The 24,139-nt window shown below is 39.3% G+C and overlaps 1 protein-coding gene across 5 annotated transcripts in view; it reads right to left on the bottom strand.

Annotated features, from left to right (window-relative positions):
* ARHGAP6 (Rho GTPase activating protein 6) overlaps positions 1-24,139 on the bottom strand; it is a 311,446-nt gene that overhangs the window by 33,166 nt on the left and 254,141 nt on the right. For all 5 annotated transcript variants that reach the window (XM_014256203.2, XM_014256239.2, XM_088051977.1 and 2 more), the window contains exon 3: positions 6,768-6,839. In XM_014256203.2, the coding sequence (XP_014111678.2) occupies positions 6,768-6,839 (72 nt within the window). The remainder of the gene's footprint in view (positions 1-6,767; positions 6,840-24,139) is intronic.

Genomic DNA, 24,139 nt, shown 5'->3' with positions numbered 1-24,139 from the left:
ACATTAAAGAGTTGGCAAACCCAGTAACATTTTGCTCATTTGTTGAAATTAAGAGAATCAGCTGCCCCCTCTGCAGACTGCCTACAGCCTCAAGTTCCCACCAAAATTTGTGTGAGCTTGCACCAGGGGCTGTGGTGGCCTGGAGCATGTTCTACCCATTCTTCAGGAGTGTTCAATCCTAACAACTTCCTTGTTGGACAGGTAATCAGAGTGAATGTTAGACCTTCTGACATTCCATATTCATTAAAAAAGAAAAGCTGCACTCAGGTGAAGTAATTAGCAACCCATAGATGGGAGAGAAAGGGCACTGATTCAAGTCACAAGATGTGTAGGTTTGAGGTTCTTGTCTCACAAGGAAGGTAAAAGGACAAGTGTCTTTTTACAGCTGTAGGTTGGGAATCCCCTCCATCTGAGAGGATTTACTGAAACCTCAGCATTAATGAACATTCATTAAGGAAGAAATGTACCTTAAAGCAGTGGCTCAGACCTTGGTCTGTTGTATCCATACAGAGTGCCAAAGTTACTAAGTTAGTTATTTTCTGTAAACTCAACAAAAAATTGATCACTTATTCAATGAGGAGACTAGGCAGCTTAAAAAGACATTTTGCAAAAAGCATCATGTAAAAATGTGAAACAACCTGGCAGACTGGGCAATCAGCTTGGAAACAGACTCATCCTTAGGCAGCACCACTTTTAATACACTCCAGTTTTCAGTGTTTACTGACAAAAGAGACAATTTACTGCTTTGGAGAAGTGCATAATTTCTCTTACCACAAAGTCAATCTTGCAGCTGAGGCAAATTTCTTAACAAAATTTTGACTGAAAATGATATGTTCCTAAGAAATCTTTCTTTGGTGGTAAATCATCGTTTTCTAATAAAAAGCAGCATGTCACAGAAATATTCCTAGCCAGATCAAATAAGAGTTTCCATGATCCCAAATCCTCCTTTTTGCTAATCAAATGATAACATTCAGGATGTTGAGCCACATGGCTATAGCTTACTTGACCTCATGTCACCCTGTTCAAATACAGTTTAAAAGACTTCTCTGAAATTTCAGCTGGTGAAAACTGCTTTCCATCCCACAGAACATAACAGTCTGTTAGGAACCAGTGAGGTCTATATTGTAGATTCTAATGAGTCTTTCAATACTAATAAAGTGAAAAGTAACTATGGTTAGTATCCTTAGATTCGGAGTTTTTTTCTGAAGTACATCATAAATGCTGGTTTTGGGTTGCTAAAATCCTATGACCCAGATTTACTAAGGTGCTTGTACCACACCTATTTAAATGACAGGAATAGAGATCAGAGAATAATATGCTTTTAAAGGGATATTTAAATGGGGTCTTTAAGTCAATCTCCCCAGCTAGCCAGACAGGGTAACTCTGTTTGCGAACTGAAGTCAATTATTTCAGATCTGTAGAGACAGTGATGGAAGCAGAAAACAAGGAAAACAGAAACCTCCGTCCATAATGGGAACTGCAAAACTTCTTCCATCTCAAGGTTCTTCAAAACCCGCAGTGACTCCAGGAGATCTGAGATAAGACAATGTTCTCAGCATCACTTCTGTGGCTGAAAATGCCTTCTCCAGCTACTCAGAGCTCACTGACCTTCAAGGAGTGATATAAGGCTCTCCCAATTACTTATGATTTTTTCTGGGAGCAGGTGTGGGGTTTTTTTACAAAAAAATTAAAGAGATTATTTAATACTTTATTTGACTTTAGTATAAAATACGACACAATATTGATTTAAAATACCCTTTTTTATGCCTAGAGAACATGAGAAACATATTCAAAATTTTTTATAGAGGCATGGTAGGGCAGTGGAAAGGCTTTTAATGAAACCTAATTTCTGATAAACTACAATAAAAAAAAGAAACTTCATTTTTTCAGCTCCCTCCTTAGGCTGTGCCAAGGCACACAGACACCACGATAGGCTGAATTACTGAGAACAAATGCAAATATTAATTAATACACCTTAATTTAATGAGCATGAATAGGAAGTAAACAGAAAAGACATTTCCAAGAATTTTGAACTAAAGAGAAATCGATCATCTGCTGCATTTGCATATGCCACAGAGTTACCAGGAAGGCCTCTCTCAGAAGTCCTGCATACACAGCAGCTCTGCTAAGGTCTCACAGATGAACCTGCTACGTATTTACATTCCACGCAGAAACGTCAGCAAAAGGGATGATTCTCAGTTACTCAAGCAATCACATAACAAGTGATTATTATTTCTGAGCAGGTCACTTTGTTAACCTGTAGGGTTTTCTGGAACTAAAGCAAAACAAACTTGGTTTACTGATAAAATCTTCTAGGACAAGTAATTTCTGGGAGGCATCTCTCTCAGGAATGCCTGTGTGTACTTTAGAAGTAGGCCTGCTTACGCTGACACCCATATCACTGGCAAGGGATGGCAAGAGACTCTGCTTCTGCTGCTGTAAAAATTAGTACTGAATTTGTAAGGAAACAATATCCAGCTGCCAGTATGCACAGCATCCAAGCAGCACAGACATTTACTGCTCCTTCAGCCAGAGAACTGTTTGTCTGCAGCCAAAGCCAATGTTTGGAGACACTTGTAGACAGTAGGATCGAGGGTCATGATGGCCATTAATAACAAGGAGGCTGGGTAAAGCAAAAACACTTGAATGATGGAAGCTGAAAATACTGCTTAAATGTCTGGGTGGAGTGCTGTTCTCCTGTTTAGTCTGTTTACATCCAGCAAGTTTTGCTATATCAGAGATGTAATAGCAATTGAAAAATCACTTTTACGATTTCTCCCCTTTTAACGAGATGTCGACAGGTATAAAAAAAGGACAAAGTCATTTTAAGTACATTAAATTCTACAGTAGTGTCTGTATTGGCCTTCAGAAGTCTGACAGGTTGCTGAAACTCTCACTCAACAGACAGGTTGACTGATCCATCTAGATAAAATGTAAAGTTTTGACAGCAAAAACTCCATAGATTGGACTGAATCTCAAAATACAAGTTATTAAATGTCCAAACCGTCCCAGAAAAAGTATCATTCCTTTTGGTTATGCCTTTAAGTATAGATCCCTGGTGAGGTGGGTGGGGGAGAATAGTCTGGGGCACAAATTTGACAGAGGTGGCAGCTCTTCAGAGAGAGTAACCCTAGAAACCTGCACCATGGGGCAGTTCAGTGCACATCGGTGCTAAAGGAGAGGGTTTGTCAGGCAAGAGCTGTAGTGAGGCCCCCATTGTGCATCCCATGGTGGCCCTTTCCTTCCTCCTCTGTGCCCTCCTGTGCCAGGCACATCCCTGCTATCCTTGATTGCAACCCACACATGATCACACAGTGCTGCATGATTGTCAGGATTAACCTCCAGGAGTCTGTTTTAACAAAAGGAGGATTTCAGGTGGCACATACTCTGGGCAGGACCAACAACATGGTCCCCTCAGCTGTTACTTGTCTGGGCATCTGGGGGCTCCCAGGCTGGGATAGAGGAAACACAAAATGTTTGGAATTAATTACTCTCCCAACTGCAACTGTGTTTACAAAAGTGATGCTGAAGGGATGGAAATTAAGTCTGTATCAAGGCAGCTGCATCTCCTCCATATGAAGTGTCTGGTAATCAGCTTCCCTGCTTCCCCTCCGATGTCCTGTGGCCTGGTCTTGCTAATTTTCTTCTAACAGCACAGCTGGACTAGTTACTGAAAAAAACCCACCACAAACCCCCCAAAATAAACAGAAGGAAGGCATTCCTTTCAGGCATGAGGACTAGGGGCCTGCCTGGGTGGGTGTGTGCTCCCAGCCTTTTGTGTAGCACATCCATGCTCACAGTGAGGACTGTTTGTCTTGGACTGGCTGCCCAGAAATGGAAAACACTTCCTTTAGAGAACAAGCTTGCTGTGAAAGGCATGTCGAGGGAGGTTAACTCTGACTTCAGGTGACGTGGAGGCCACTGTTCAGGGAAGGTGGTGGGGCTCAATTCTGAAGTGAGCACAGCAGGCTCATCCTTATGGAGACCATCAGCTGAAAGCTGGGCAATACTGTCCCCCCTAACTCCTGAGGCTGGAGGAGATGCTGGTGTCACTGCTTCCCACAGCAAAACAGCCACCTTTCAACCACTGTGCCAGGCTGATGGCCCCCACGACACAAACCAGCAGTCCTGATTGTTCATTCCCTCTGCTGTAATGCATTAAGAGTCTGCTCAGGAAGTACCTGAGTGGAAAATGATCTTTAATAACTCAGAAGGGCAGAGAAAAAAGTACACCAGAACCAACCATGGCCAGAAAACCTGACAAGTAAGATGCCATATGCTGCTATTTGGGCTATTTTTGCCTAACATTTGCTGTTGGCAATTACTAAGAGCAGATATGCCTTCTTTTCCCTCCGCTAACACAACCTGTTCAGAATGTTACTCCTTCCAATTTCCTGGACCCTTACTCACCAGCCCAAGTTTTCCCTAAAGGAAGGAGAGAAATACAGATTCTACAGTTTGAGAAGTGCTGGGGTATTTTCCTCTGAGAGGGTGCTCCTATGATATTTTATAAGTAGGGAGTGCATGTAAAACATATCTGTAACTCAGAATAGGACAGTGAGTGATGGGAGAAAAAGGGTAAAAAGCAGGTGGGTATATGTTTGAAACATCTGAATTTCCAATAATAGTAAGAAAAAAGGAATTAAAATTAGGAGAATCAGCATACTGATTTCTAAAAATGCTTGGTATAGTTAACCAGATAGATAGATGAGGAAAGCTGAAAACCAGGAAGTAGATAAATTTAAACAACAATGAGTAAGTATGATGAATAAGTACAAAGTGCTGCCCTTCACTGTGGCAACTAGTGAGCCCTAAAGGGTTAAAGTACACTCAGAATAAAAATCAAGTACATCCCCAAACCTACTGACTGAATGGAGTATAAATGCTATCACACAAGGTAGACAGAAGTGTAGTAGCAGAAAATAGTATTATCTTGAAGTGCTCAACCAGTGCAGCTGAGTAATACAAAAGAATGCAAGGCAATATAAGAAAAAATATTGTTTGAAATATCATTGGCAATAGAGAATTTAGCGGAATAAAGACCAGCTCTGGGTCAAGGATTTGCATCCATCACCAAAAGGACACTCTCACTTCTCAAGGCACTGCACCAAAGAGCATTGGTGGAGTTCTGAGAGTGCAGCTGTGAAGATCTACCAAGTTTGTGTGACACAGTGAAATTCTGGCTTTGGTGAATTATCAAAGCAATTTATCATTGTTAAAATCTGCTACAATGAATAATGAGTAATGAAAAAATCTGAGGAAAAAAAAGCCAAAATGTATTTTAACTCTCAAAAGAACTTCTAAAGAGCAACTTCCAACAGAGACTACTGAAGTCACGGTACCCCTAAGGGAGGAAAAATGAAAGCTCTCAGTACACCAAAAATTTTAAAAAGCAGGATGTGGTTGACCTTTTCTGATGCAGAAGAGCATCTCACAGGCCCTATGAAGATCAATATCTGGCAAACACACTGAAAAGCAGGGCAGGTTTTGCACAGAACTAAGAGTTGCTTTGCACTCTTATCTGCATGAATAACTACAGAAGAAAATATAGCAATTTAATGACTGATTAATTACAATGTAATCAAATATAATGCACTAATAGGACAGTGCAAAAAAGGTTTTCCTCCAAACGTGGCTGTAAAATCATTAAATCTCTTCCTTAATGATTCCTCCTGCATGTGGCCTCAAGACAAATATCAAGTAATTCCTGTAACAAATGAAAAGTTTGGTACTTGCAATGTAATAATACAGGAAGCACTGGATATATCAAACCAGTGTGTCAGGGCAAATTCAGTTTTTAAAAGATTAATACAAATATTTTCCATAACCAATTTTAAATCAAGAAAATAATAATCACATATTTTAAGTTATCAAACAAATTTAAATTAAAATAAAAATATTTTCTTCTTGACAGCTATCTAACTTGGAAATGGGGATGTTAATTTTTTCAGTGGAATTTCAAAGTTCCATTCTTCTGCTGAACTAGACTAAAAGTGAAGTAATCAGGTCACTTCTGTCACAAATTCCTGCATTTGTGTGCCTGTTTGTGAAACTGGGGTATCAATACCAAATTTTACAACCATTTTTCCAGACATGAACACAAAAATACATGCACAATTACCTACACGCAATTTCACAGATACTTTCCAGTGTCACAGTATTTAGACTTAATTCAAATGGCTCCGAATTACAGGTCAACTTCAGGTCTTGGATTAGGATCCAGCCCATAAAGCTGATTAGTGTCCAAACAAAAGAGTACAACCATATCTGTAAATCCATGTCACATGGAGTTTATTAAAATCCAACTGATCAGTAGCACTGAAGCATTTATATATTTTAAACAATGGCTATTTTCCTAAGGTTAAAGACCGAAAAGCATGCCAACTGACTTGTTTGGGCAGTGCTGGGTTTATGTGCTTTGTAAATTGAGAGTACAAATGCAGGTAAAGAACTGGATCATGTTGTACAAACCACATTCTGCACTCAATGGTGAAGATGAGGAGAAAGAACACCAGAGAAAAGATGCAGTCCTTTAAGTCTTCCTTTTTTTCCTCAGGGGAAAAACAACAAACCAAAATCTTTCAGTTGAAGAGATCTTAGCTATACTACAGTTAAGCAGATAAGATAAAACATATTTTTCAGCTAGCAAATAAATACCTAGACAGTATATCAGCTCAACAACATTGTACTTTAAAAAGTATGTATCAGACTGAAGAAATCTCATATGCAAAACTAAGACTTGATCACTAAATATGTACTCATTTTACCTTTGTCTCTGTTCTTCTCCTTTCCTAAAGAGTCCAGTTTCTTTCTTAATGACTTCTTCCTCTTTTGTCCATCTGCAAGAGGCAAAAAATAAAAACAAGAAAAGGAAGTGAGTGAAATAACCCTGAACAAACTGCTGCACAAGCTGTAAGAAGTGAGATGCACAAGCATGGAGTGAGATGGTCACAGCACTGGGGACCAGGAAGGGTGTGAGGCACATTTCACAAAGGAAAAGTCCTCCAGTCCAAAGGAGTGCGGCTTTGCTCAGCCAAACGCTGAGGCTGTACCCCCTGCATGCTTCTGGGCACATTTACACATGTGTGGAAGAATTAATAATGGAGGGGTTTTTTTTTGCTGGATGCTCTTGATACCAAAGCACCATAAACCTAAAAGGTGCTTTTTAGTGCTTTAGAAGGTGCTGGATAGCCCTCATCCATGGTCACAAGACTGTGATTCAGGTGTGGAACTAAAGGTAGTATGTGGAAAGGGAGGATTACTAACATCCAGGATAAAGCTCTGCATACCAGCCATATCAGCTGGGTGATAGCTGACCACCTTCACATGACCCATCTGATCTGAATTCATTTTGGGAGCTGGCAGTTGGGTACAGCATGTCCAGATTGGTTCAGATGGATTAGAACCTCAGAGAAATTTTTGTTCTGACGACCAATATATTGTCCAAGTTTTCACTAAGGTATTAAGGACCAAAGGTTTTAAGCAATATCAGAGGCAGGCTGGTTCTTGAAACATTTATTTCAAAAGGCTGGGTATCATTATTTCCTTCAGCAGCATCTTTTATAATGAAAAGTCAACAAAACAGAATTTTATTTATTAGGTTTCAACAAATACCAGGGATTAAGTCAGGGGCCTGCTTTAACTTGTACCTTTGGAATTTTTCAAGTTCCAAAGCAATATAAAGGGTCTACCACAGGGACTGATATGCTAACATAGTCACTGCTCTAGATAAAGTTTAATGAACATGTACCTTTACCCTTACTGATTTTCTAACATGGCAAAAACTCAAAAATAAGCACACCATATCCATTTCCCTTTTAGGGCAAGAGAATCACCAAGTAATCTGCCTCAACACATTTTTCTAGCTTTGTAAGCCAGTGTCTTAAGTGGTCTTTTATACCAGGGAACATACCATGAAGGAGCGAAATCCATCTTTGTTAATGAACTCTCATCTTTGCAATTAGGGGTCATGAGAGAACACAAGCTATTTCTCCAAACTTTTCCCTCAAATCCCACTGAAAACCAAGTCCAGAACATTACTTGATAGACTGCTCAACAAGTTCTGGCTTTCTTATAGCAAATTAATATCCTTTTGATTTAAAAGTAACATTTCTTTTTACTTTGTGTAATGGTGGTTGGACCAACTCCACTTGCACACTTGCACTCTGCAGTTTCCAGGATTTTATTTCCAGGACATTATATTCCCAGGATACCACAGAATGGTTAGGGTTGGAGGGGACCTCTAGTCCCTTCCTAGATCATCTAGTCCAACCACCCCCACAGTTCAGGGTGATCTGGAGCAGGCAACACAGGAATTTGTCCAGGTGGGTTTGGAATGTCTCCAGAGAGGGAGACTCTACAACCTCCCTGAGGAGCCAGTTCCAGTGCTTTGACTTCCTCAGTGTAAAGAAGTTCTTTGTCCTGCTGAGGTGAAAATTCTTGTGTTTTAGTTTATGGCCGTTGCTCCTTGTCCTGTTGCTGGGCACCACTGCAAAGAGTCTGGGGCCATCCCCATCCTCTTGGCACCCATCTTATGGGATATTTATATGGACTGATGAGATCTCCTCTCAGTCTTCTCAAGTCTAAACATGCCCAGGTCCCTTAATCTCTTCTCACAGCTGAGATGCTCCAGACCCCTCATCATCTTTGTAGGCATTTGCTGGACCCTCACCAGTAGCTAACCGTCTCTCTTGTACTGAGGAGCCCACAGCTGGACAGAGAACTCTGGATGTGGCCTCACTAAGGGTGAGAAGATGGGCGGGATCACCTCCCTTGATCTGCTGGCAAAGCTCTTCCTGATAAACCGCAGGACACCAGCAGCCCTCCTGGATGGAAGGGCTCCTGGCACTCACAACTCAGATATTCGGTTCCTGTCTCGAGGTAAAATTGCCATGGTTATGTTAAATCCCCTTTTCCCACCCCTGCTGTGGTGAGAATTCATCTCTCTGAATAAGGCTGACTAGATGGGTAAGGTATTCTGGATGAGAGTTCAGCAATACAATACTGGTAATTCGTTGCCTGATATGGTCTATGATTAGATTTTCCTTTTTTCTTAGCTGCATGACAAAGCTATAACTCAAAGTCATATTCTGATTGATGAAAAGCCCAGACTTTTCACACCTTCTGAAATTTCCTGTTGCTTAGATTAAGTTTTTAAGAGAAATTCTTTCACCTCTTGGCAATATGAATAGTTGGTAGCCTGCTTACATACACCTGATGGAACAGCTTGTTTTTAAAAGGATCCCTGCTACCATTGTGTTCTGGCTTTATAACTATAAAATAATTTTCAAATTATTTTCGATGGTATAAATTCAAATTACTGCTTCACAGACTCTTTTTGATTGATGACTAATATTTCTTTGGAATCACAGAGCCTTATTCTCCAAAAACCCATTTACTGATACTCTGACATCCCAGTGAAGTCTACTGAGACATAAAAAAATGAGAGAAAGAATCAAAATTTTATCTAAAATGTAGGGCTTTGCTATGATCATTTGCATTTACGGTTTACACCATGGCAAGAGAAAAATAGTTGCATATGAAAATAGGGCTCAGAAGAATCTCAGTAAAAAGCTAAAGCTCAGAAGATCTGCCAAGAGGTCTGAGGTCAGTTCAAGTTCTCCTCCCCAGCAATAGAAATGATAAATTGCAGTCTATACACTGTACATATAAATATGTTTTCAAATGACTGTTAATGGAGGGCACATCAGGCATGAACATTGATGAAATATTCATAAAGTGTTTAAGGACTTATGAAGTTCCAGCAGTTTTACATACTAAATGAAACCAATTCACAATAATAATGCTTAGTACTTATTAGCTGCAGTGTGGTTTTGAGAATATAATTAATATCCAACACGTTCTTGAGAAACAGGCAAAGCATTATTACCCACGCTTAATACCTACTGCATGTTTTTTTAACTAATTAGCAAATACTTATGCAAAACAGTATTGTATCAGTCCAAAGTGCTATTAGGTATGGATGGATTACTACTTTTTAATTTCCACTTTGGAAAAGTTTAAACCACATAGCAATAAAAGCTGTTCAGCTATTATCTAGCCTTTTGTGTATATAATTGTCAATTTATGTCTTCTTTCTGTAGATTGACAAACTGCTCCTTCAACAGATTCCACTCAAGAACATTAGCACGAGCAGAGAAGCACTCAAATGGCAACTGTCACAGTGAAGGAAGCTTCATTTTTTTTTCCTTTGCTAATCCATTCTGCTTTTCCTGAAGGACACCTGTGCAGGCAGCAGTGCAGATCAGTTTGTTTTTCAGAAATTGACTTGATCTGTTCAGTACTTACTAATTTATATGTTTGCTGCATTTTTCACTGCAATGCATACATCACTCCCTAGGCATCTATGTATTAAGACTAGCACAATGAATATTTAAAAGACCAAGCATCTAGAATCAAACTCCTGAGTGCACATTAAATTGCTATGTGACCTGTTTTTCCAAAGTGGTGAGCACTTCCAGGTTCAGTTAATGCCATAAAGACTTTTCTATTTGAAAAATTAGGTCATCTCTTTAGGACTCTGTCAGTGAACCACACAGCCCACAGAATACAAGATTATTTGTACTGATCTACTGACTTTTCCCAAGAATTGAACAATCTTGACTTCTGAGATTATCAAAACTTAAATACTTCGGGTTAAAGTTGAAATTCTCCTGTAGTGCCATCATTAACACTATTTTTTAGCATTTATACTATCAAATCCCAGATTTTCTACAGACCATCTGAGGGCTTAGATTTCTCTCTAAGTGAGACCATGGTTCTACAAGCTAGGTAATAATAAGTCATTTTCACTCTGAGGATATATAAACTTCAGCCTTAACAGTTAAAACTTAAGAAGAAAAAAAGAGTACTTTGTAAGTTCTTTAAATTATTGTTCTATTGCTTTGCACAAGACCATCCACCAACACCTTCTATGACTGAAAGAGGGGGAGTGCAGGCTGAATCCTGTTACTATTTACTTCCAGTACTTCTTCATACAATTTATATTTATGGAAATGAACAAGTCTGTTTGGTAGGTAGAAGTGTTTCTCAGTGTAAGCTAAAGCATCACAAATTAAGTATAGGGAATCAGCTCAGAATTATACAGTTTGTGGCACACAAAGTTAATACTCAGGAAGTCCTGGCCAGCAGTTTCAGATTATGTCACTTAATAGTCAATATCCTGTGAAACCCTAATCTAATATGCTTTTAATAATTAATACATTATGCATTAAAAAAGTACAGCAGCAAAGCTTTGTACATAATTTCTGGGACACCATTACAGTATTAGGCTTCAGATAATGAAAAGAATACCCTCTCAAATATGCTTGAAGTGAACCTGTAACAAAAATATGATTCTTCAGCACTTTCCTTATACATGGAGGGGGGGGGGGTTGGATTATCTATAAGAATTATATTTCTTTTATGTTACTTACATGCAAGGACACTTTTTATTTCTCAAAAACATGATTCATAGATTCATATAAATCCTCTAAACTAATTTATCTCAGTAGGCTTTTGACATAAGAGATGATGTGCTGCTGACAGGGCTGTAGAACAAAGAGAACTTCCCATTTATTGGCAAGTTCCTTTGCTTAAGAGAAATGAATTTCTTGTCCATTTGGGGAAGAATGTTTGTCAAGTTCCACAATTAAGGGCTATTTTTATGTAGTATGAAAAGAGGACCTATCTCAGTGATTATTACCAGACCCATAGCTCAATTATCAAAACAGAAATGGATAAAAAGGTTAATATCGTGAGATTTCTAAACTACTTCTTCATAGTAATTCTAATTCTATTCATAGCCATTTTTCTTAATAACCACTAGTAATTTGATCTAACTGCACTTAAAGAAAACAAAATTAGAATATATCTTCTAAGACTGCAATCAATTCTGTCTTGAAAATTACTACCAATGGCACCACAAAGCACAGTTAGACCTCTTTTGAGCACTCCTTGGTTCACTTCACTCATTCCAGAGCAACTAATTTCCCGAGTGCCAGCCTCCCACAGCCAGTCTGTGTGCTAAATGTCAAGCTGCAGGCTCTCTGGCCTGTGCAATACTGCAAGTAATTGAGAGTGTCAATCAGAAATTGCTAAATTCTGTTGACAGAGCACAATAAAGGCAAGACTGCACTTCATTCACTGACAGTTGCACAGTGTTTATGGTTGCAGCTGCTTATTTGAGTCACTATACAAGGCAAATTTACTTCTGAATATGCACTTGGGGCTGCTCTGGGGTGCTGGTTTTACTTAGCCATTTCTGTGACTATAAATGTCCATCTTGAAATATTTATTTTTAAAAACTTGTTGAAATGCCCTGTCCCCATGCAGTAACTTCCAAAGCACTGCCAGCTGCAACACAGATGGAAGATTAAAAAATTCAACCAGAGAAACAGGATTTTGGTACATAAAGCAACATGACAAGGCTGAGGCTTCAGGTATTTCTAATCACTCTCACCCTTTGCCTCAGCCACACACACACAAGACCTCCATCAGTGATGTAGATTACTGTATTTATTCAGAAGCCTTCAGAATTGGACTACTGTCCCATTTTTCCTTATGGCCTATGTTCCATGCTTTGTTTCACTTTGACTTAAATCAGCATTTCCTTGTGCTTGTCAGCTGGCAGCTGATGGAAGAAAAGCCATAATCATTCAAGAATGTCCCACAGCTGCAGACATGACCTTCCAGGCTTCCCGGCTCATAGATGCTCACTCCAGCCACAGCACCAGGTTCAGGCTGCGCGCCAAAGGCACCACACACACTACGAAGGCAAGAGGCTTTCCTCTTACATGCTGCTTCCTCTGATGCAGCAAACAAGCTTCAGCATTCCCCTCTCCGAGAAGTTCCTGAAGAATGTGTTTATGGCAGAAGAAACGGCGTGAAAAGGGCAGAGCTGAAGTCAAAGCCAGTTTTTCAGGAGAAGGGACTTCCCTCCCACTGGGCTGTGCACACTGCTGGAGCACTGCAGCACTCCAGGCAGGGGCACCACCTGACACAAACCCTTCTCAGGGCAATGGTCAGAAACCAGGAGAGCTGTGGGGAAAGTTGACTGAGCAGGAAACAACGTTCTCAGCAACACAGTGCGTACAATACAACCACCTGAGAAAACCCACAACCATCAGACAAAAGTGTGCTTTTAATTCACCTCTTCCACATCCCAGCAGATTCTTAGGTAACCTGTGGTTAATCTTCTTCAGACCTAGGCTTCAGTCCCTCTGGGCTAAGGCACTGCTAATTGTTAAAATGAAACACAGACAAATTACAAAGTCCAGCTGCACAGGTTTAAGTGATTCAGCTGCTGGAAGTTTAAAAGCTTCACTATACACAATTTCTTTATTATTGAAAAGTACGAATTTTGTCATACTGGTAGATGAATTAAATTATTTATCTAGGAAGTATTGAGAAGTTTCACAGAAACTTGTCTAGAAGGCAAAGCTGATGGAAATATCACCTACTTCAAATAAAGCTGCATCCCTACAGGAACTACTGTTTTATTAATCAAATAACAGCTCACAATAACCTCCTGTGGTTCTGACAAATTTTAAAAAAACCCAAACAACTTACGTAGTAACTTGCTTGCCAGGTAATAAGATATTTTTACGTGCATCTGTTGATACTGTACAGCTATTCTGAAGGCAAAGGTGATATATCAATTTATATTAGCTGAGCATATTACCAGTAGACCACCCTTTCTTTTAGGAAAACAAATCTGAAAAGTGTAGTTCCAAACTAGACCCAAATCTAGAAAAATGTGCTATTTCTATTGACACCCATTTGCAAGGTCGGTTTCTATCAGAAAGAGCCATGACCCGACTTGCTGAACAAAAATGCTGTTGGAAAATATAGACTATAACTGCAGTGAGATAGGTATTAACTCTCCTTCACAAAAAAAATCCCACAAACAAACAAACCAAACAAATGAACAAAAACCCAAGACCACCACCACAACCAACAAAACAACAACTTTGGTCACTGCTCTAATTCAGACAGCAAATGCTACTCAACTCCTGTGGCTAGAGGAATCATAAGAACCATGACATTTCCACTTCATTTGCCTACATGTTCCCTGGTGCATTTAAGGACTTAATTAGTCTCCAAGTATATATGCTGTAAAAAAAATAACTACTTTTGTATTTTCAAATACGTTCTTCATATGATTGTCTGTCATAAACAGACAATCTTTATTGTTTAAACAGGCATTAGCTGGTGAGCAAATGTAGTTGCAATGTATTCTAAGGGTCAGAACCAAACCTATATTGATGGGGAATATGAGATCTGAGCTCTGGAGTGAGGTCAGGGGTCCTGAAGCCACAGCCAGAGGGAGGAGGATTTCAGAGCCCACCCATGCAAGGAGAAGAGCTGGGAAGGAGCAGCTTCCCAGGCCTGCCCAGGCCTCTGCACTCCTGCTGTGCAGAAGCTGCAGGTCTCACAGATGAACACAGCACAGCTGCACCAAAAGAAACACTTCAGCAAGTACAAAGTGGATGCCTGCCTTGTTTGTGCAAGCTGTGTATAAATATCCTTAAACTAACAGAATTTTCAATAGTTGCAGAATTTTTCAAACCACCACAACAAAACCAAGAATAAAGTTTCTTATCTTTCCTTTTTATTTTTTTTTATTTGATTTTTTTAAAATTTCTATTTAAGGTATTCTTAAATCTTTTTGCATTTGGACTATTAACTAGAAATAACTGTGTTACAGAATCCAGGAAAAAAACCCTCTTCAGTTATTTTGCCATCACCGTAATAAAAACATACATAGTTTTTTTGCCATTTAAATATTTTTTAACTAATAATACATTTAAGGTGGCTGCATTACGCAAGCTCTGAGAAATGGGATATTCTTTGAATTTTAGAAACCAAACACTAAATTATAATTGTCTGGGAGTTGATTTGTTAAATCTTTAGCTGGACCTAAGGAAAAAACTCATTTTGACACTATTACAGCTGCTCAAGTACTTCTCTATGCCAGAATAAGGAAAATGGCTGCTGCTCCCATACATGGAAGGGATGATGGAAGTCAGTCAAAAAACCCATGCAAAGCTACCTGGCAGTCTTTAGAGGATTATGAAGAAAAGGTCAAATGCTCTTGTATGTGGCTCTTAGTGGAGAGCAGCAAAAAACAGGCGAATTCCTAGAAAGGGAAAACAGATGCACAATGCCAGATCTGACTTCCCTGTGCACACCCAGATTTTCAACTCATACACAGCTCTGCTTGCTTCAGCTACATTGCTACATTGACACCGATGACAGGATTCATGAAACAGTAATGTCAAGTAGCAGGTGCAAGACAAAATATAGACACTACTTTTTCTCATTATAGCAGTATCCACAGTGTGACAGGAGTTTCCCTAATCTCCCAAGATAGGAAAGTTCCTGACTTAAATAGACTGTGATCCATCAGGAACCTTGCTGCTGCCCTTCTAAGTGGAAGACACTCAGAAATTGTGATGATGGGCAGGCGTTTGAAAGCTTTGAGAAAGACTGAACAACACCCCCTTCTTGGAGTGTTTTCTTAATTCAGAAAAACTGTCAACACTAAAACATTAAAAAAGAAAAAAAAGGTCAAAAATTATCTACACTAATAAATGAAAACAACTATAGTCAATGAAAGTATTTTAGCTGTACTTAATTCAAAACACCAAATGAAAATCAAACAGGAGCCTTGAGGCCATAGTTTGAGATAGAAAAAGACAAATAAGAGCTCTAAAACTGTTTTCAGTTGACTGGGGAAGTGGAGCGGGGTGGGGGGGCAGGGAAGAAATTGACTTTCTCCTGGCTTCAACTACTTAAATAAAAAGTAATTTTATAATGTGGAGGGGAGTTACACTAGTGTTCTCTCAAAGAGAGAGTAACTAGAGTATAACTAGGTTTACATTAGTGTTCTCTCAAAGATTCAGGGAAAAAACCCAAATATACCTATTTGTGCAAAGCTGTTTTATAATTTTGTAACATGGAGGGAAGAGAGTAGTTTGATGCTATTTCTAGTCAAAATGACTCTTGATTTGATAAGGAGAGTTACCTTCAATCCATACACTACAGGATGGGTCAGGGCAGAAGAGATACAATTACCAGCAGGTGGCTGGCCTTGGATTCATTGTTGTCAATAAACTCACTTGTATTCACCTGCATTGGCAGGTGAAGAACCAACCAAATTTCTTTACATCTCAGTCAGACCTTTCCCCCACCTTGCTCTCAGCATGAGCATGAGTTGAGCTCTTCAAAGGAAGAGGAAATTCATCTAACCATCTGGAATTTAGGAGACCAGTCAGTGGTCACAGAGATGGTTCAGGGCACCCAGGTCTCCACTGAGCATCGCCTTGTTGTTATGATTCCTTTGTATAAGGGTCTCTCACCTTAAAGAAGAAGCCACACAAGAAAATAAAACAGTTTTCATAACTTACTCCATCTGGGACTAATTAAACTAGTTCAAATTAATCCCACTCAAGAGTCGTGATGAAGAAATAAAATGAGAGGAGCTCTCGATGCCTGGAAGTGAAATCGTGCAGCAGGTCTCTCACTGGACAGTTTGTTTGGTGGCTCAAATAACTGAGCTGTAATCCCTCTGAAAAATGACCAACGGATCTTACTTCTAATAATGTCTCTTTGTAGCAATTACCTGTCCTTTGTATCATCAATCATAACAGAAACAGGTGTTGAAAATGTAAACCACACAGAAAAAAGACACAAAGAGCTCTTCAGAGAACACTTGGGTTGACTTCCTGCACCGAAATAGAGTCACATGGACATCTGTCTAATCTATTCTTAAAAACCTTCAGCAGGAGATTAAGTCTCCATTAAATCTCACGGCAGCCTTTTCAGTGTAAAAGCCTAATACAAAGATATATATAGTACCACAGCTCTGATAAAATAAATCTATCTGGAGTCACTTTATCTTTCCTAATCACTATCTGGAGACATTACACTTCTGGCACCAACCACAATTCCACTTAAATCATGCCTGTGGAAAAACTAGAGAAAATTTTTCTACCAAAGACAAGAAAAAAATCATCAGGAATACTTCCCTACTGCACTTCTGAAAGAAGCAACACACGCAAGATAACAGAAATATGTCTGGTTTTCAACTGAAATTTTTCAAGTATACTGGAAGAACAGATGTTATACTGGTGTTCCACGTTGGTAAAGCTCTGCCAAAGGCAAGCAAAACATGGAAACTAGTAGGCTGCAACATCAGTATTCTTAATAAAGGACCAAAAGCTTTTTCCTTGGCATATATTTACTGGTATTTATTCTTTGGCTTTGAACTACAGTAAAGCACAAATTCTTAAATCACTACAGATTCACCAGACATATACATTGATTATTGCCAAATACAGGACAACCTAGATGGGTATTCAGAATCAAAAGGGAAGTACTACATGAAGTGTTAAAGACATTTGGCAGAACACAACCAAGAATATCTCTGTTTCACTAGTGTTCTCTCAAAGATGTAAGAAAAAAACCCCAAATAAACCTAATCGTGCAAAGCTGTTTTAGAGCCTCTGTCTGTGTATTTTGCTTCCCAACACTGATTTTCTCTACCACATGTCTCAACTTTTGAATATGGCCAATCGTCACGATCAATGTTTTAAAATGAAAGCTGAGATTTTCATGCTGACACTAAAATAGACAAAATACCAAATATATTTATATGAACTTCAAGTCAATACCCATTTCAAGTGTACACTTAAAGAACATTGGGATAGGAACGTTAGATAGGATTTCTTTTTGTCTCAGAAGTAATTTTTAAATTCCATGGGACATGATATCAAATATATGTTGTATTTATAGCATCAAATATATGTTGCAGCAGTCTCTGGATCTGACTTTTCAAAAGCAGTACCCTAAATATACAACAGACAGTATCTCAATAAGTTACTGCCCTAGCAATGAAAAACCCGGTCATGATTCCATCTTGTCTAACTTTTCATATTTGTATGAGGAAACACGGATTGTAACATTTCCTTATTTATCTTAGGAATTTAAGCACAATCTCTCCTTCACTGTGAAAAGGACTGAAAGACTCCTGTCTGTCAGCACTCCACCCAATGAGCCCCACAGCTAAGTATTCCTTCAATGTCCATCCCTGTCCTCATTCCTTTCCTCTCTCCCCACAAAATACACCTGCACAACAGGTATTTTAAATGTGCTAAGGTATAAACTAATTTTGTCATATTTACATTATCAGTGCCATTGATTTCCCCATGAAGCCTACAGTGCTTTCTACCTCTGTCCTGTGTTCAGACAGCACAAGGAAAATGCACACTGCTTCTCAAAGCTCCTAGTTATTTACAAAATACTCTTTAGTAAAAAGACAAGCTTTTTTTGTTTGCAGTGAGTTTTGTAATGAGTAAAACTTTTTGCTTTTAAACTTATTAGCTTGCCTCTAAATGACAGGATAGCCAAGTTGAATAAAGCTTTCCTGATGTAAACAGAGATGGTAAAACTTGCCACATCATACAAGAAAATCTCGGAAATCAATTTGCTGAGCACGGCATAGTCTTTTATTAAAAAACTGCCTCACAGCAAAAATTTGAAAAAGGAACATCCCTCTAAAAACTTTCTTAAGTTTTGAAGATAATAAATTATTTCCCCTGTTGCAATGTTGGAAAAATTATATTCTGGTAAACTTGATGTATATCCATTTTGTTCCTTTCCCAACAGTGGCAAAAAAAATGAATTTGAAATAAAAAATCCAAACAAAAAAATTATGCAAATTTCCTTAGTGGGAGGAAAAAAATTGATAAGATTTTTCTTTTCTTTCTGCCTGGAAAAATTCCTGTCACCTTCACTTTGATAAATGTCTGTGTAGCATAGTTCAAGGCTGTGTCTCACAACCTCTACCCTGCAGCAGCTGGGACTTCTCTTAGCTTAAAACATTAATTCAATTTTATTTCCTTTTTTGTTTTTTTTTTCCCAGATGGAGAGATATTTGGTTTTGTTTTCTTAGGATGAAAAAAGAATCCTTGGAAAAACACATTTTTCCATGAAATATCTGAAATGGAGGGCACAGGTGGGAAATTTCAGTCTGAAAGTCAGAAAGTTAAACAGTTTTTATCTCTGACCAGTCTGTCTGATACAGTATATCCAAGATTTACTAATGTAGCATAAAGGAAGATAATTTATCTCAGCCTTTCTTGTCTTAAAATATAATCTTCATGAACTCTACTACATTCAAAGGAAATCCATGGACTCATGAGGCCATGTCAAAGACAGTATTTATATGAGAAGAATCGGCAGAGGTTGGCATTAAGAGGGTTGGTAATAAGCCTCTTAATTTAGAGGATACACTGACGCCAGTTCAAAAGCACCCACTCTGTAAGTCTGTAACTCCACAATGTGTATGATACAATTTACTTAGATGTTTTCCACTGCCAAAACAGCTATAAAGTATATATAACATGGTCAGTGATTAAAAACAATGAGCACTTCGGAGCCCTCACAAAACTGCGAGCCCAGATAAAAAATCATAGTCACTCTTAGTGTTAGGAGAAATGAATAATGAAATACAATGGCAAGTAATGTAAGCAAAAAAACAGATTGAAATAAATGTGCCCTGCCAAAATAAACAAGCAAAGAATTGTGTAACTCTTAATTCCCATTTCTATTCAGAGCTTAACTGGAATGTATTGGGGACAAAGTACACAAATGATTAGTAAAAATTCACAAAGCCCAGCCATGTTTTCTTCCATTTCAGAGACAGGGTTGTCTCAGCTCTCAGTCTGTAATCACAAACTTTTCCAGCCCTGCTTCTCCAAACTTACCTTACTAAACAAGTTGTACAGGAGACCAATGTACACAGTGTCACATGTCACAAAGCTCCCATACAAAAACATACACCAGCAAGCATCATCAAGCAGCATCAGTTTCCCTTAAAAATGACTTTCCTTAAATGACTGGGATTGAGTTTAGGCTTCTAAACCTACCCTTACATCATATTCATTACAACTAAATGAATAACCTGAGAACCAGATTTGGCAGTAAAGAATTACTTTCTCTCTCCCAAAACATCACAGAATCATCAAGGTTTGAAGAGACATTCAAGCTACCCCAGCTGTCAACCCAGCACCAGCAGAATCGCCAATGAATCACATAGCACAAGTGCTCTGCTCATTTACTCTCTCTCTCCACAAATCCTCCAGCCCCACTGCAAACAAAGCTCAGAAGACAATATCCCGTCAGGAACTGGCAACAACACAAGCAGTCATTCTCTCTTCTTGAATAAAGAGAAGACCCAAATATGACCCCTGAGTCCCAAATCCTATTCAATCCCCTTCACCAACAGGTTCCCATCATACCTTTAAAACCCAGGCAGATGCTCTAAGAGTTTAATTTCCCTAATTCCCCATTTGCTCAACTCATAATGCCCTAGTAGTTCCCACCACTGCTTCCAAACACAGGGTCAGTGAAGTGAGACAGGACTGTGAAGAGAGTAATTATAAATGAGGTATTTAGGAAACTGATCCAATCAAACTTCATTCAACAACCTCTCAGCTCAAGAGATACCTGGAGCCAATGAACAGAAGAAAATGAGCTCCTCTGCTGCTTTGATCCCAGTTTTACTCTGCAGAAGCCATCTAACTTGAGTTAGCATTTGCTCATGAAGACTTTCTGGAAAAGGTTCCTTTTTTTCACTACTTTTGTGCAAGGACAGACACAGAATCGTAATGACACCAAAAAGTAAGCACACCCGAAGTGAGTTTCATCACCATTTTTTTCTCCTATTTCAAAGAGAAGATTGACTTCTCTGAAATGAGAAAAAACACACTATATTGTAAACATGAACAGCGAACAAGCATCACCAGAATGGTACTGTTGTGACATTCAGAATGTCAGCAAATTAAAAATCTTCCACAGAGTAATTACATTGGTAAAGAGACTGTGTAACGTTTTGCCTGGAAATTACATCCTCTTGCAACTTAACACATTAACCAAGACAAGATAAATGATTCTTGGTCTAGCTTCTGGTGGCAAATGGGGAGTGACATGGGAGCAAAAGAGGAGATGATTACAGAACTTGAAAGATAAAAGGCAGAAAAGCAAGACAAGAAACAGACGTGAAACATTTCATCAGATATGCAAAACTAGTACCTCTTGATCAACTTGAATTCATTCTAATCACCTACTTCAGTGCAATTATAGCATAGTTTAAATTATGTGCTGGTTAAAGAAATTCCTGTGGGAGGTGATCCCTTCTCTGTGACCACAGGATATTTTACTAGGAGATGCTAGTAATGTTCTTCATTAATGGTAATGGCTACAATACAGTGAAGGAGAGGGATTACATATGAGGTATCACATTCTATGCATTCCTACACAATGTGGGAATAGTCAGATGAGCCCTGGAAGAGGAAAACTGCACTAGCTGTGACAAAGGGACCTTCTGAGAATGGGAGGACTGAAGCACTATGAAGAAGCAACCAGTAACAGCACATCTATGGCTGCAAAGGTAAGGCAGAGGCATCTGTACTCTGGTTAACCTCCATACAAGCATGTTTGGCACAAACACTTGTTAACCAAGAACAATGAATCTTTACTTTTCACTGTACCTATGCCAGTAAATGTAATTATTCAAATGCCTGCAGGAAGCAAATGCCCAGCAGGCATATGCATACTCCAATGTAATTCTCTAGCAAGTTTTGAAAAGCAGCCAAAGAACCACAAAAAAGTCTTGACTCTATACACAGTTTTCTAAATTTTCTAATATATAAATAGTTCCACTTGCCTCTACTCATGAATATTTTCATATGGTATTCTCTGAAACAGAAGAGAGTTGTAGAGTACATCTTTCATTTTTCTGGATCTCTCCAGACCTACAGAGCTCCTCTATCTCTCTCACACGGTACTAGTTCTACATATCACTATTGTGGGTTTGCGTTTTCTAAACTGAAAATGTTTAACAGTCTGTTTTTAACTTGAGTCTGGTTTTAACTTAATAGCTGTGATGGAATTTTATTGTACTTGCATTCTTGCATGCCCAAAGTGCCCAAGCCAGTGTCACATGGATAAAACTTGAAATGTCCAGTTTACACATGACCTTTGACTGTGACGATTAACTGGATGGCTGCCTGTAAACTCTTGTCCTAAATTTTCATTCCACACATTTAAAAATGATAGGAACATGAGGTGGACTTCATAGTGTCTCTGCAAAGGGCCTAAACCAATCTGTTATAATTTCAGAATATGGTAGATTCTTATTTCCCTACCCAAGTAGCAGCACAGATGTAGCATGATGGATTGATGGAGTTACTACTATAAATACCCACTTCAAAATATTATTTATTTCTGTTGTCAAAACTGGTGCCAAGCTTTGAAATAGGATGGAAGGTTAAATACTAAATGTACCTTAACTCTAGCTACTACTTTCACTTCCTTCCTTCACAGGTGTATTACAACATTTTAAAATTCAATTGTGCTGGCTATTCCTTCATGATGTATACCTTAAAATACAGAAAATTTCATGACCTGGTCATTCAAAGCAAGAATGAAGATGTGAAATTATTAGCCTCTTGTTTATCTCACTGGTACTTCCAAACTGGAGAGCATAACTAAATAGCCAATTTATTTCTCATTCAGACTGAGCCAAGAGATACATGAAATGAGGAGGCCAGCAGTAGAGATGAAACAGTAGCTTAGAGTTCCTGACTTTTTGAAATACCTTTTATTTTTATATGTTTAACAAAAATTTATATTCTCATTTAGTTTCTATGCTTACAATTACACTTTTCAGTCTCAATATACCTAAAAATAAAAGTAATTTCACATTTTGTATTTACTCATGTATATACATGCTGTGAAAATAAAAATAGTTCTTGTGTGTGATTCAAACCTGGGATTCCCCAAATAGTTGGCCTTTCATGGAAGTCCCAGCAGAACACAAAAAAGCAGAACACGAGAAAGCAGAACACAAAAGCAAGACTCAGTCTTCAAAGCTCAAAGTTTCTGAGCATGTCTCAGTGCCCAGATGGAGACGTGACAAGTGGTGCTCCTCAGGGGTCCATCCTGGCACCACCCCTGTGTGATGTCTCCAGCAGTGACACAGGCAGTGGCACTGAGTACAGCCTCAGGACATCGGCTGACAACAGCAAACTGAGTGCTGCGCACGGCACACCTGAGGGGTGGGTCGCACCCAGAGGGACCTGGACAAGCCTGAGGACTGGTTCCATGGAAACCTCATGAGGTCCTGCACCTGGACAGCTCCCAGCATCCATACAGGCTGGAAATGAGTGGATTCAGAGCAGCCCTGCCGAGAAGGAATTGGGGCTGCTCGTGGATGAGAGGCTGGGCATGAGCCAGCAATGTGCCTTTGCAGTCCAGAAAACCAAACACATCCCACACTGCATCCAAAGCAGCGTGGCCAGAAGGGTGAGGGAGGGGATTCTGCCCCTCTACTCCACTCTGGTGAGAGCCCACCTGGAGTGCTGCATACAGTTTTGGGGTCCTCAGCACAGGAAGGACATGGACCTGTTAGAGCAGGTCTAGAAGAGGGCCACAGAAATCATCAGAGGGCTGAAGCATCTCTCCTACAAAGACAGGCTGACAGCATTGAGGTTGTTCAGCTCAGAGAAAGAAGACTCTGGTGAAATCTCAGCATAGCCTTTTAGTAATGAAAGGGGGATTAAAAGAAAGATGGGGACAGACATTTTAGTAGGGTCTGTTGCAACAGGAAAAGGGGTAATGGTTTGTAGAACGAAAGAGAGTAGATTTAGAGTAGGTGTCAAAAAGCTATTTTACAGTGAAGGTGGTGATACACTGGAACAGGTTGCCGAGATAGGTGGTAGATGCCTAATCCCTGAAAACATTCAAGGCCAGGCTGGATGGGACTCTGAGCAACCTCACCTAGTGGAAGAAGTCCCCACTTACTGCAGGAGGTACGACTAGATGACCTTTAAGGTCCCTTCCAAACTAAGCTATTCTATGAATGTGTACAGTCAGTTGTCTTGGATGGTATTACCACACATCCTTACGGTAGCACCTCCATATATGTATCTTCATCTCTCACAGAAACAGCCACTGGCAGTCCACACTGGCAGGAATTACTGCAATGCCCTTAGGGCTCCAGTTCCTCCTATGAACATCCTATAAAATTGTTTTCCTGTTGGTAAAACTTTTTTTGAGGAACTGATGAGGCTTG

Source organism: Pseudopodoces humilis, chromosome 2, assembly GCF_049639895.1.
Source record: "Pseudopodoces humilis isolate 2021_Gansu_Grassland_sample_001 chromosome 2, ASM4963989v1, whole genome shotgun sequence".
NCBI classification, from domain to species: Eukaryota; Metazoa; Chordata; class Aves; order Passeriformes; family Paridae; genus Pseudopodoces; species Pseudopodoces humilis.
Note: the sequence above shows the minus strand (reverse complement) of the source record. Positions and strands in the feature narration are given on the sequence as shown.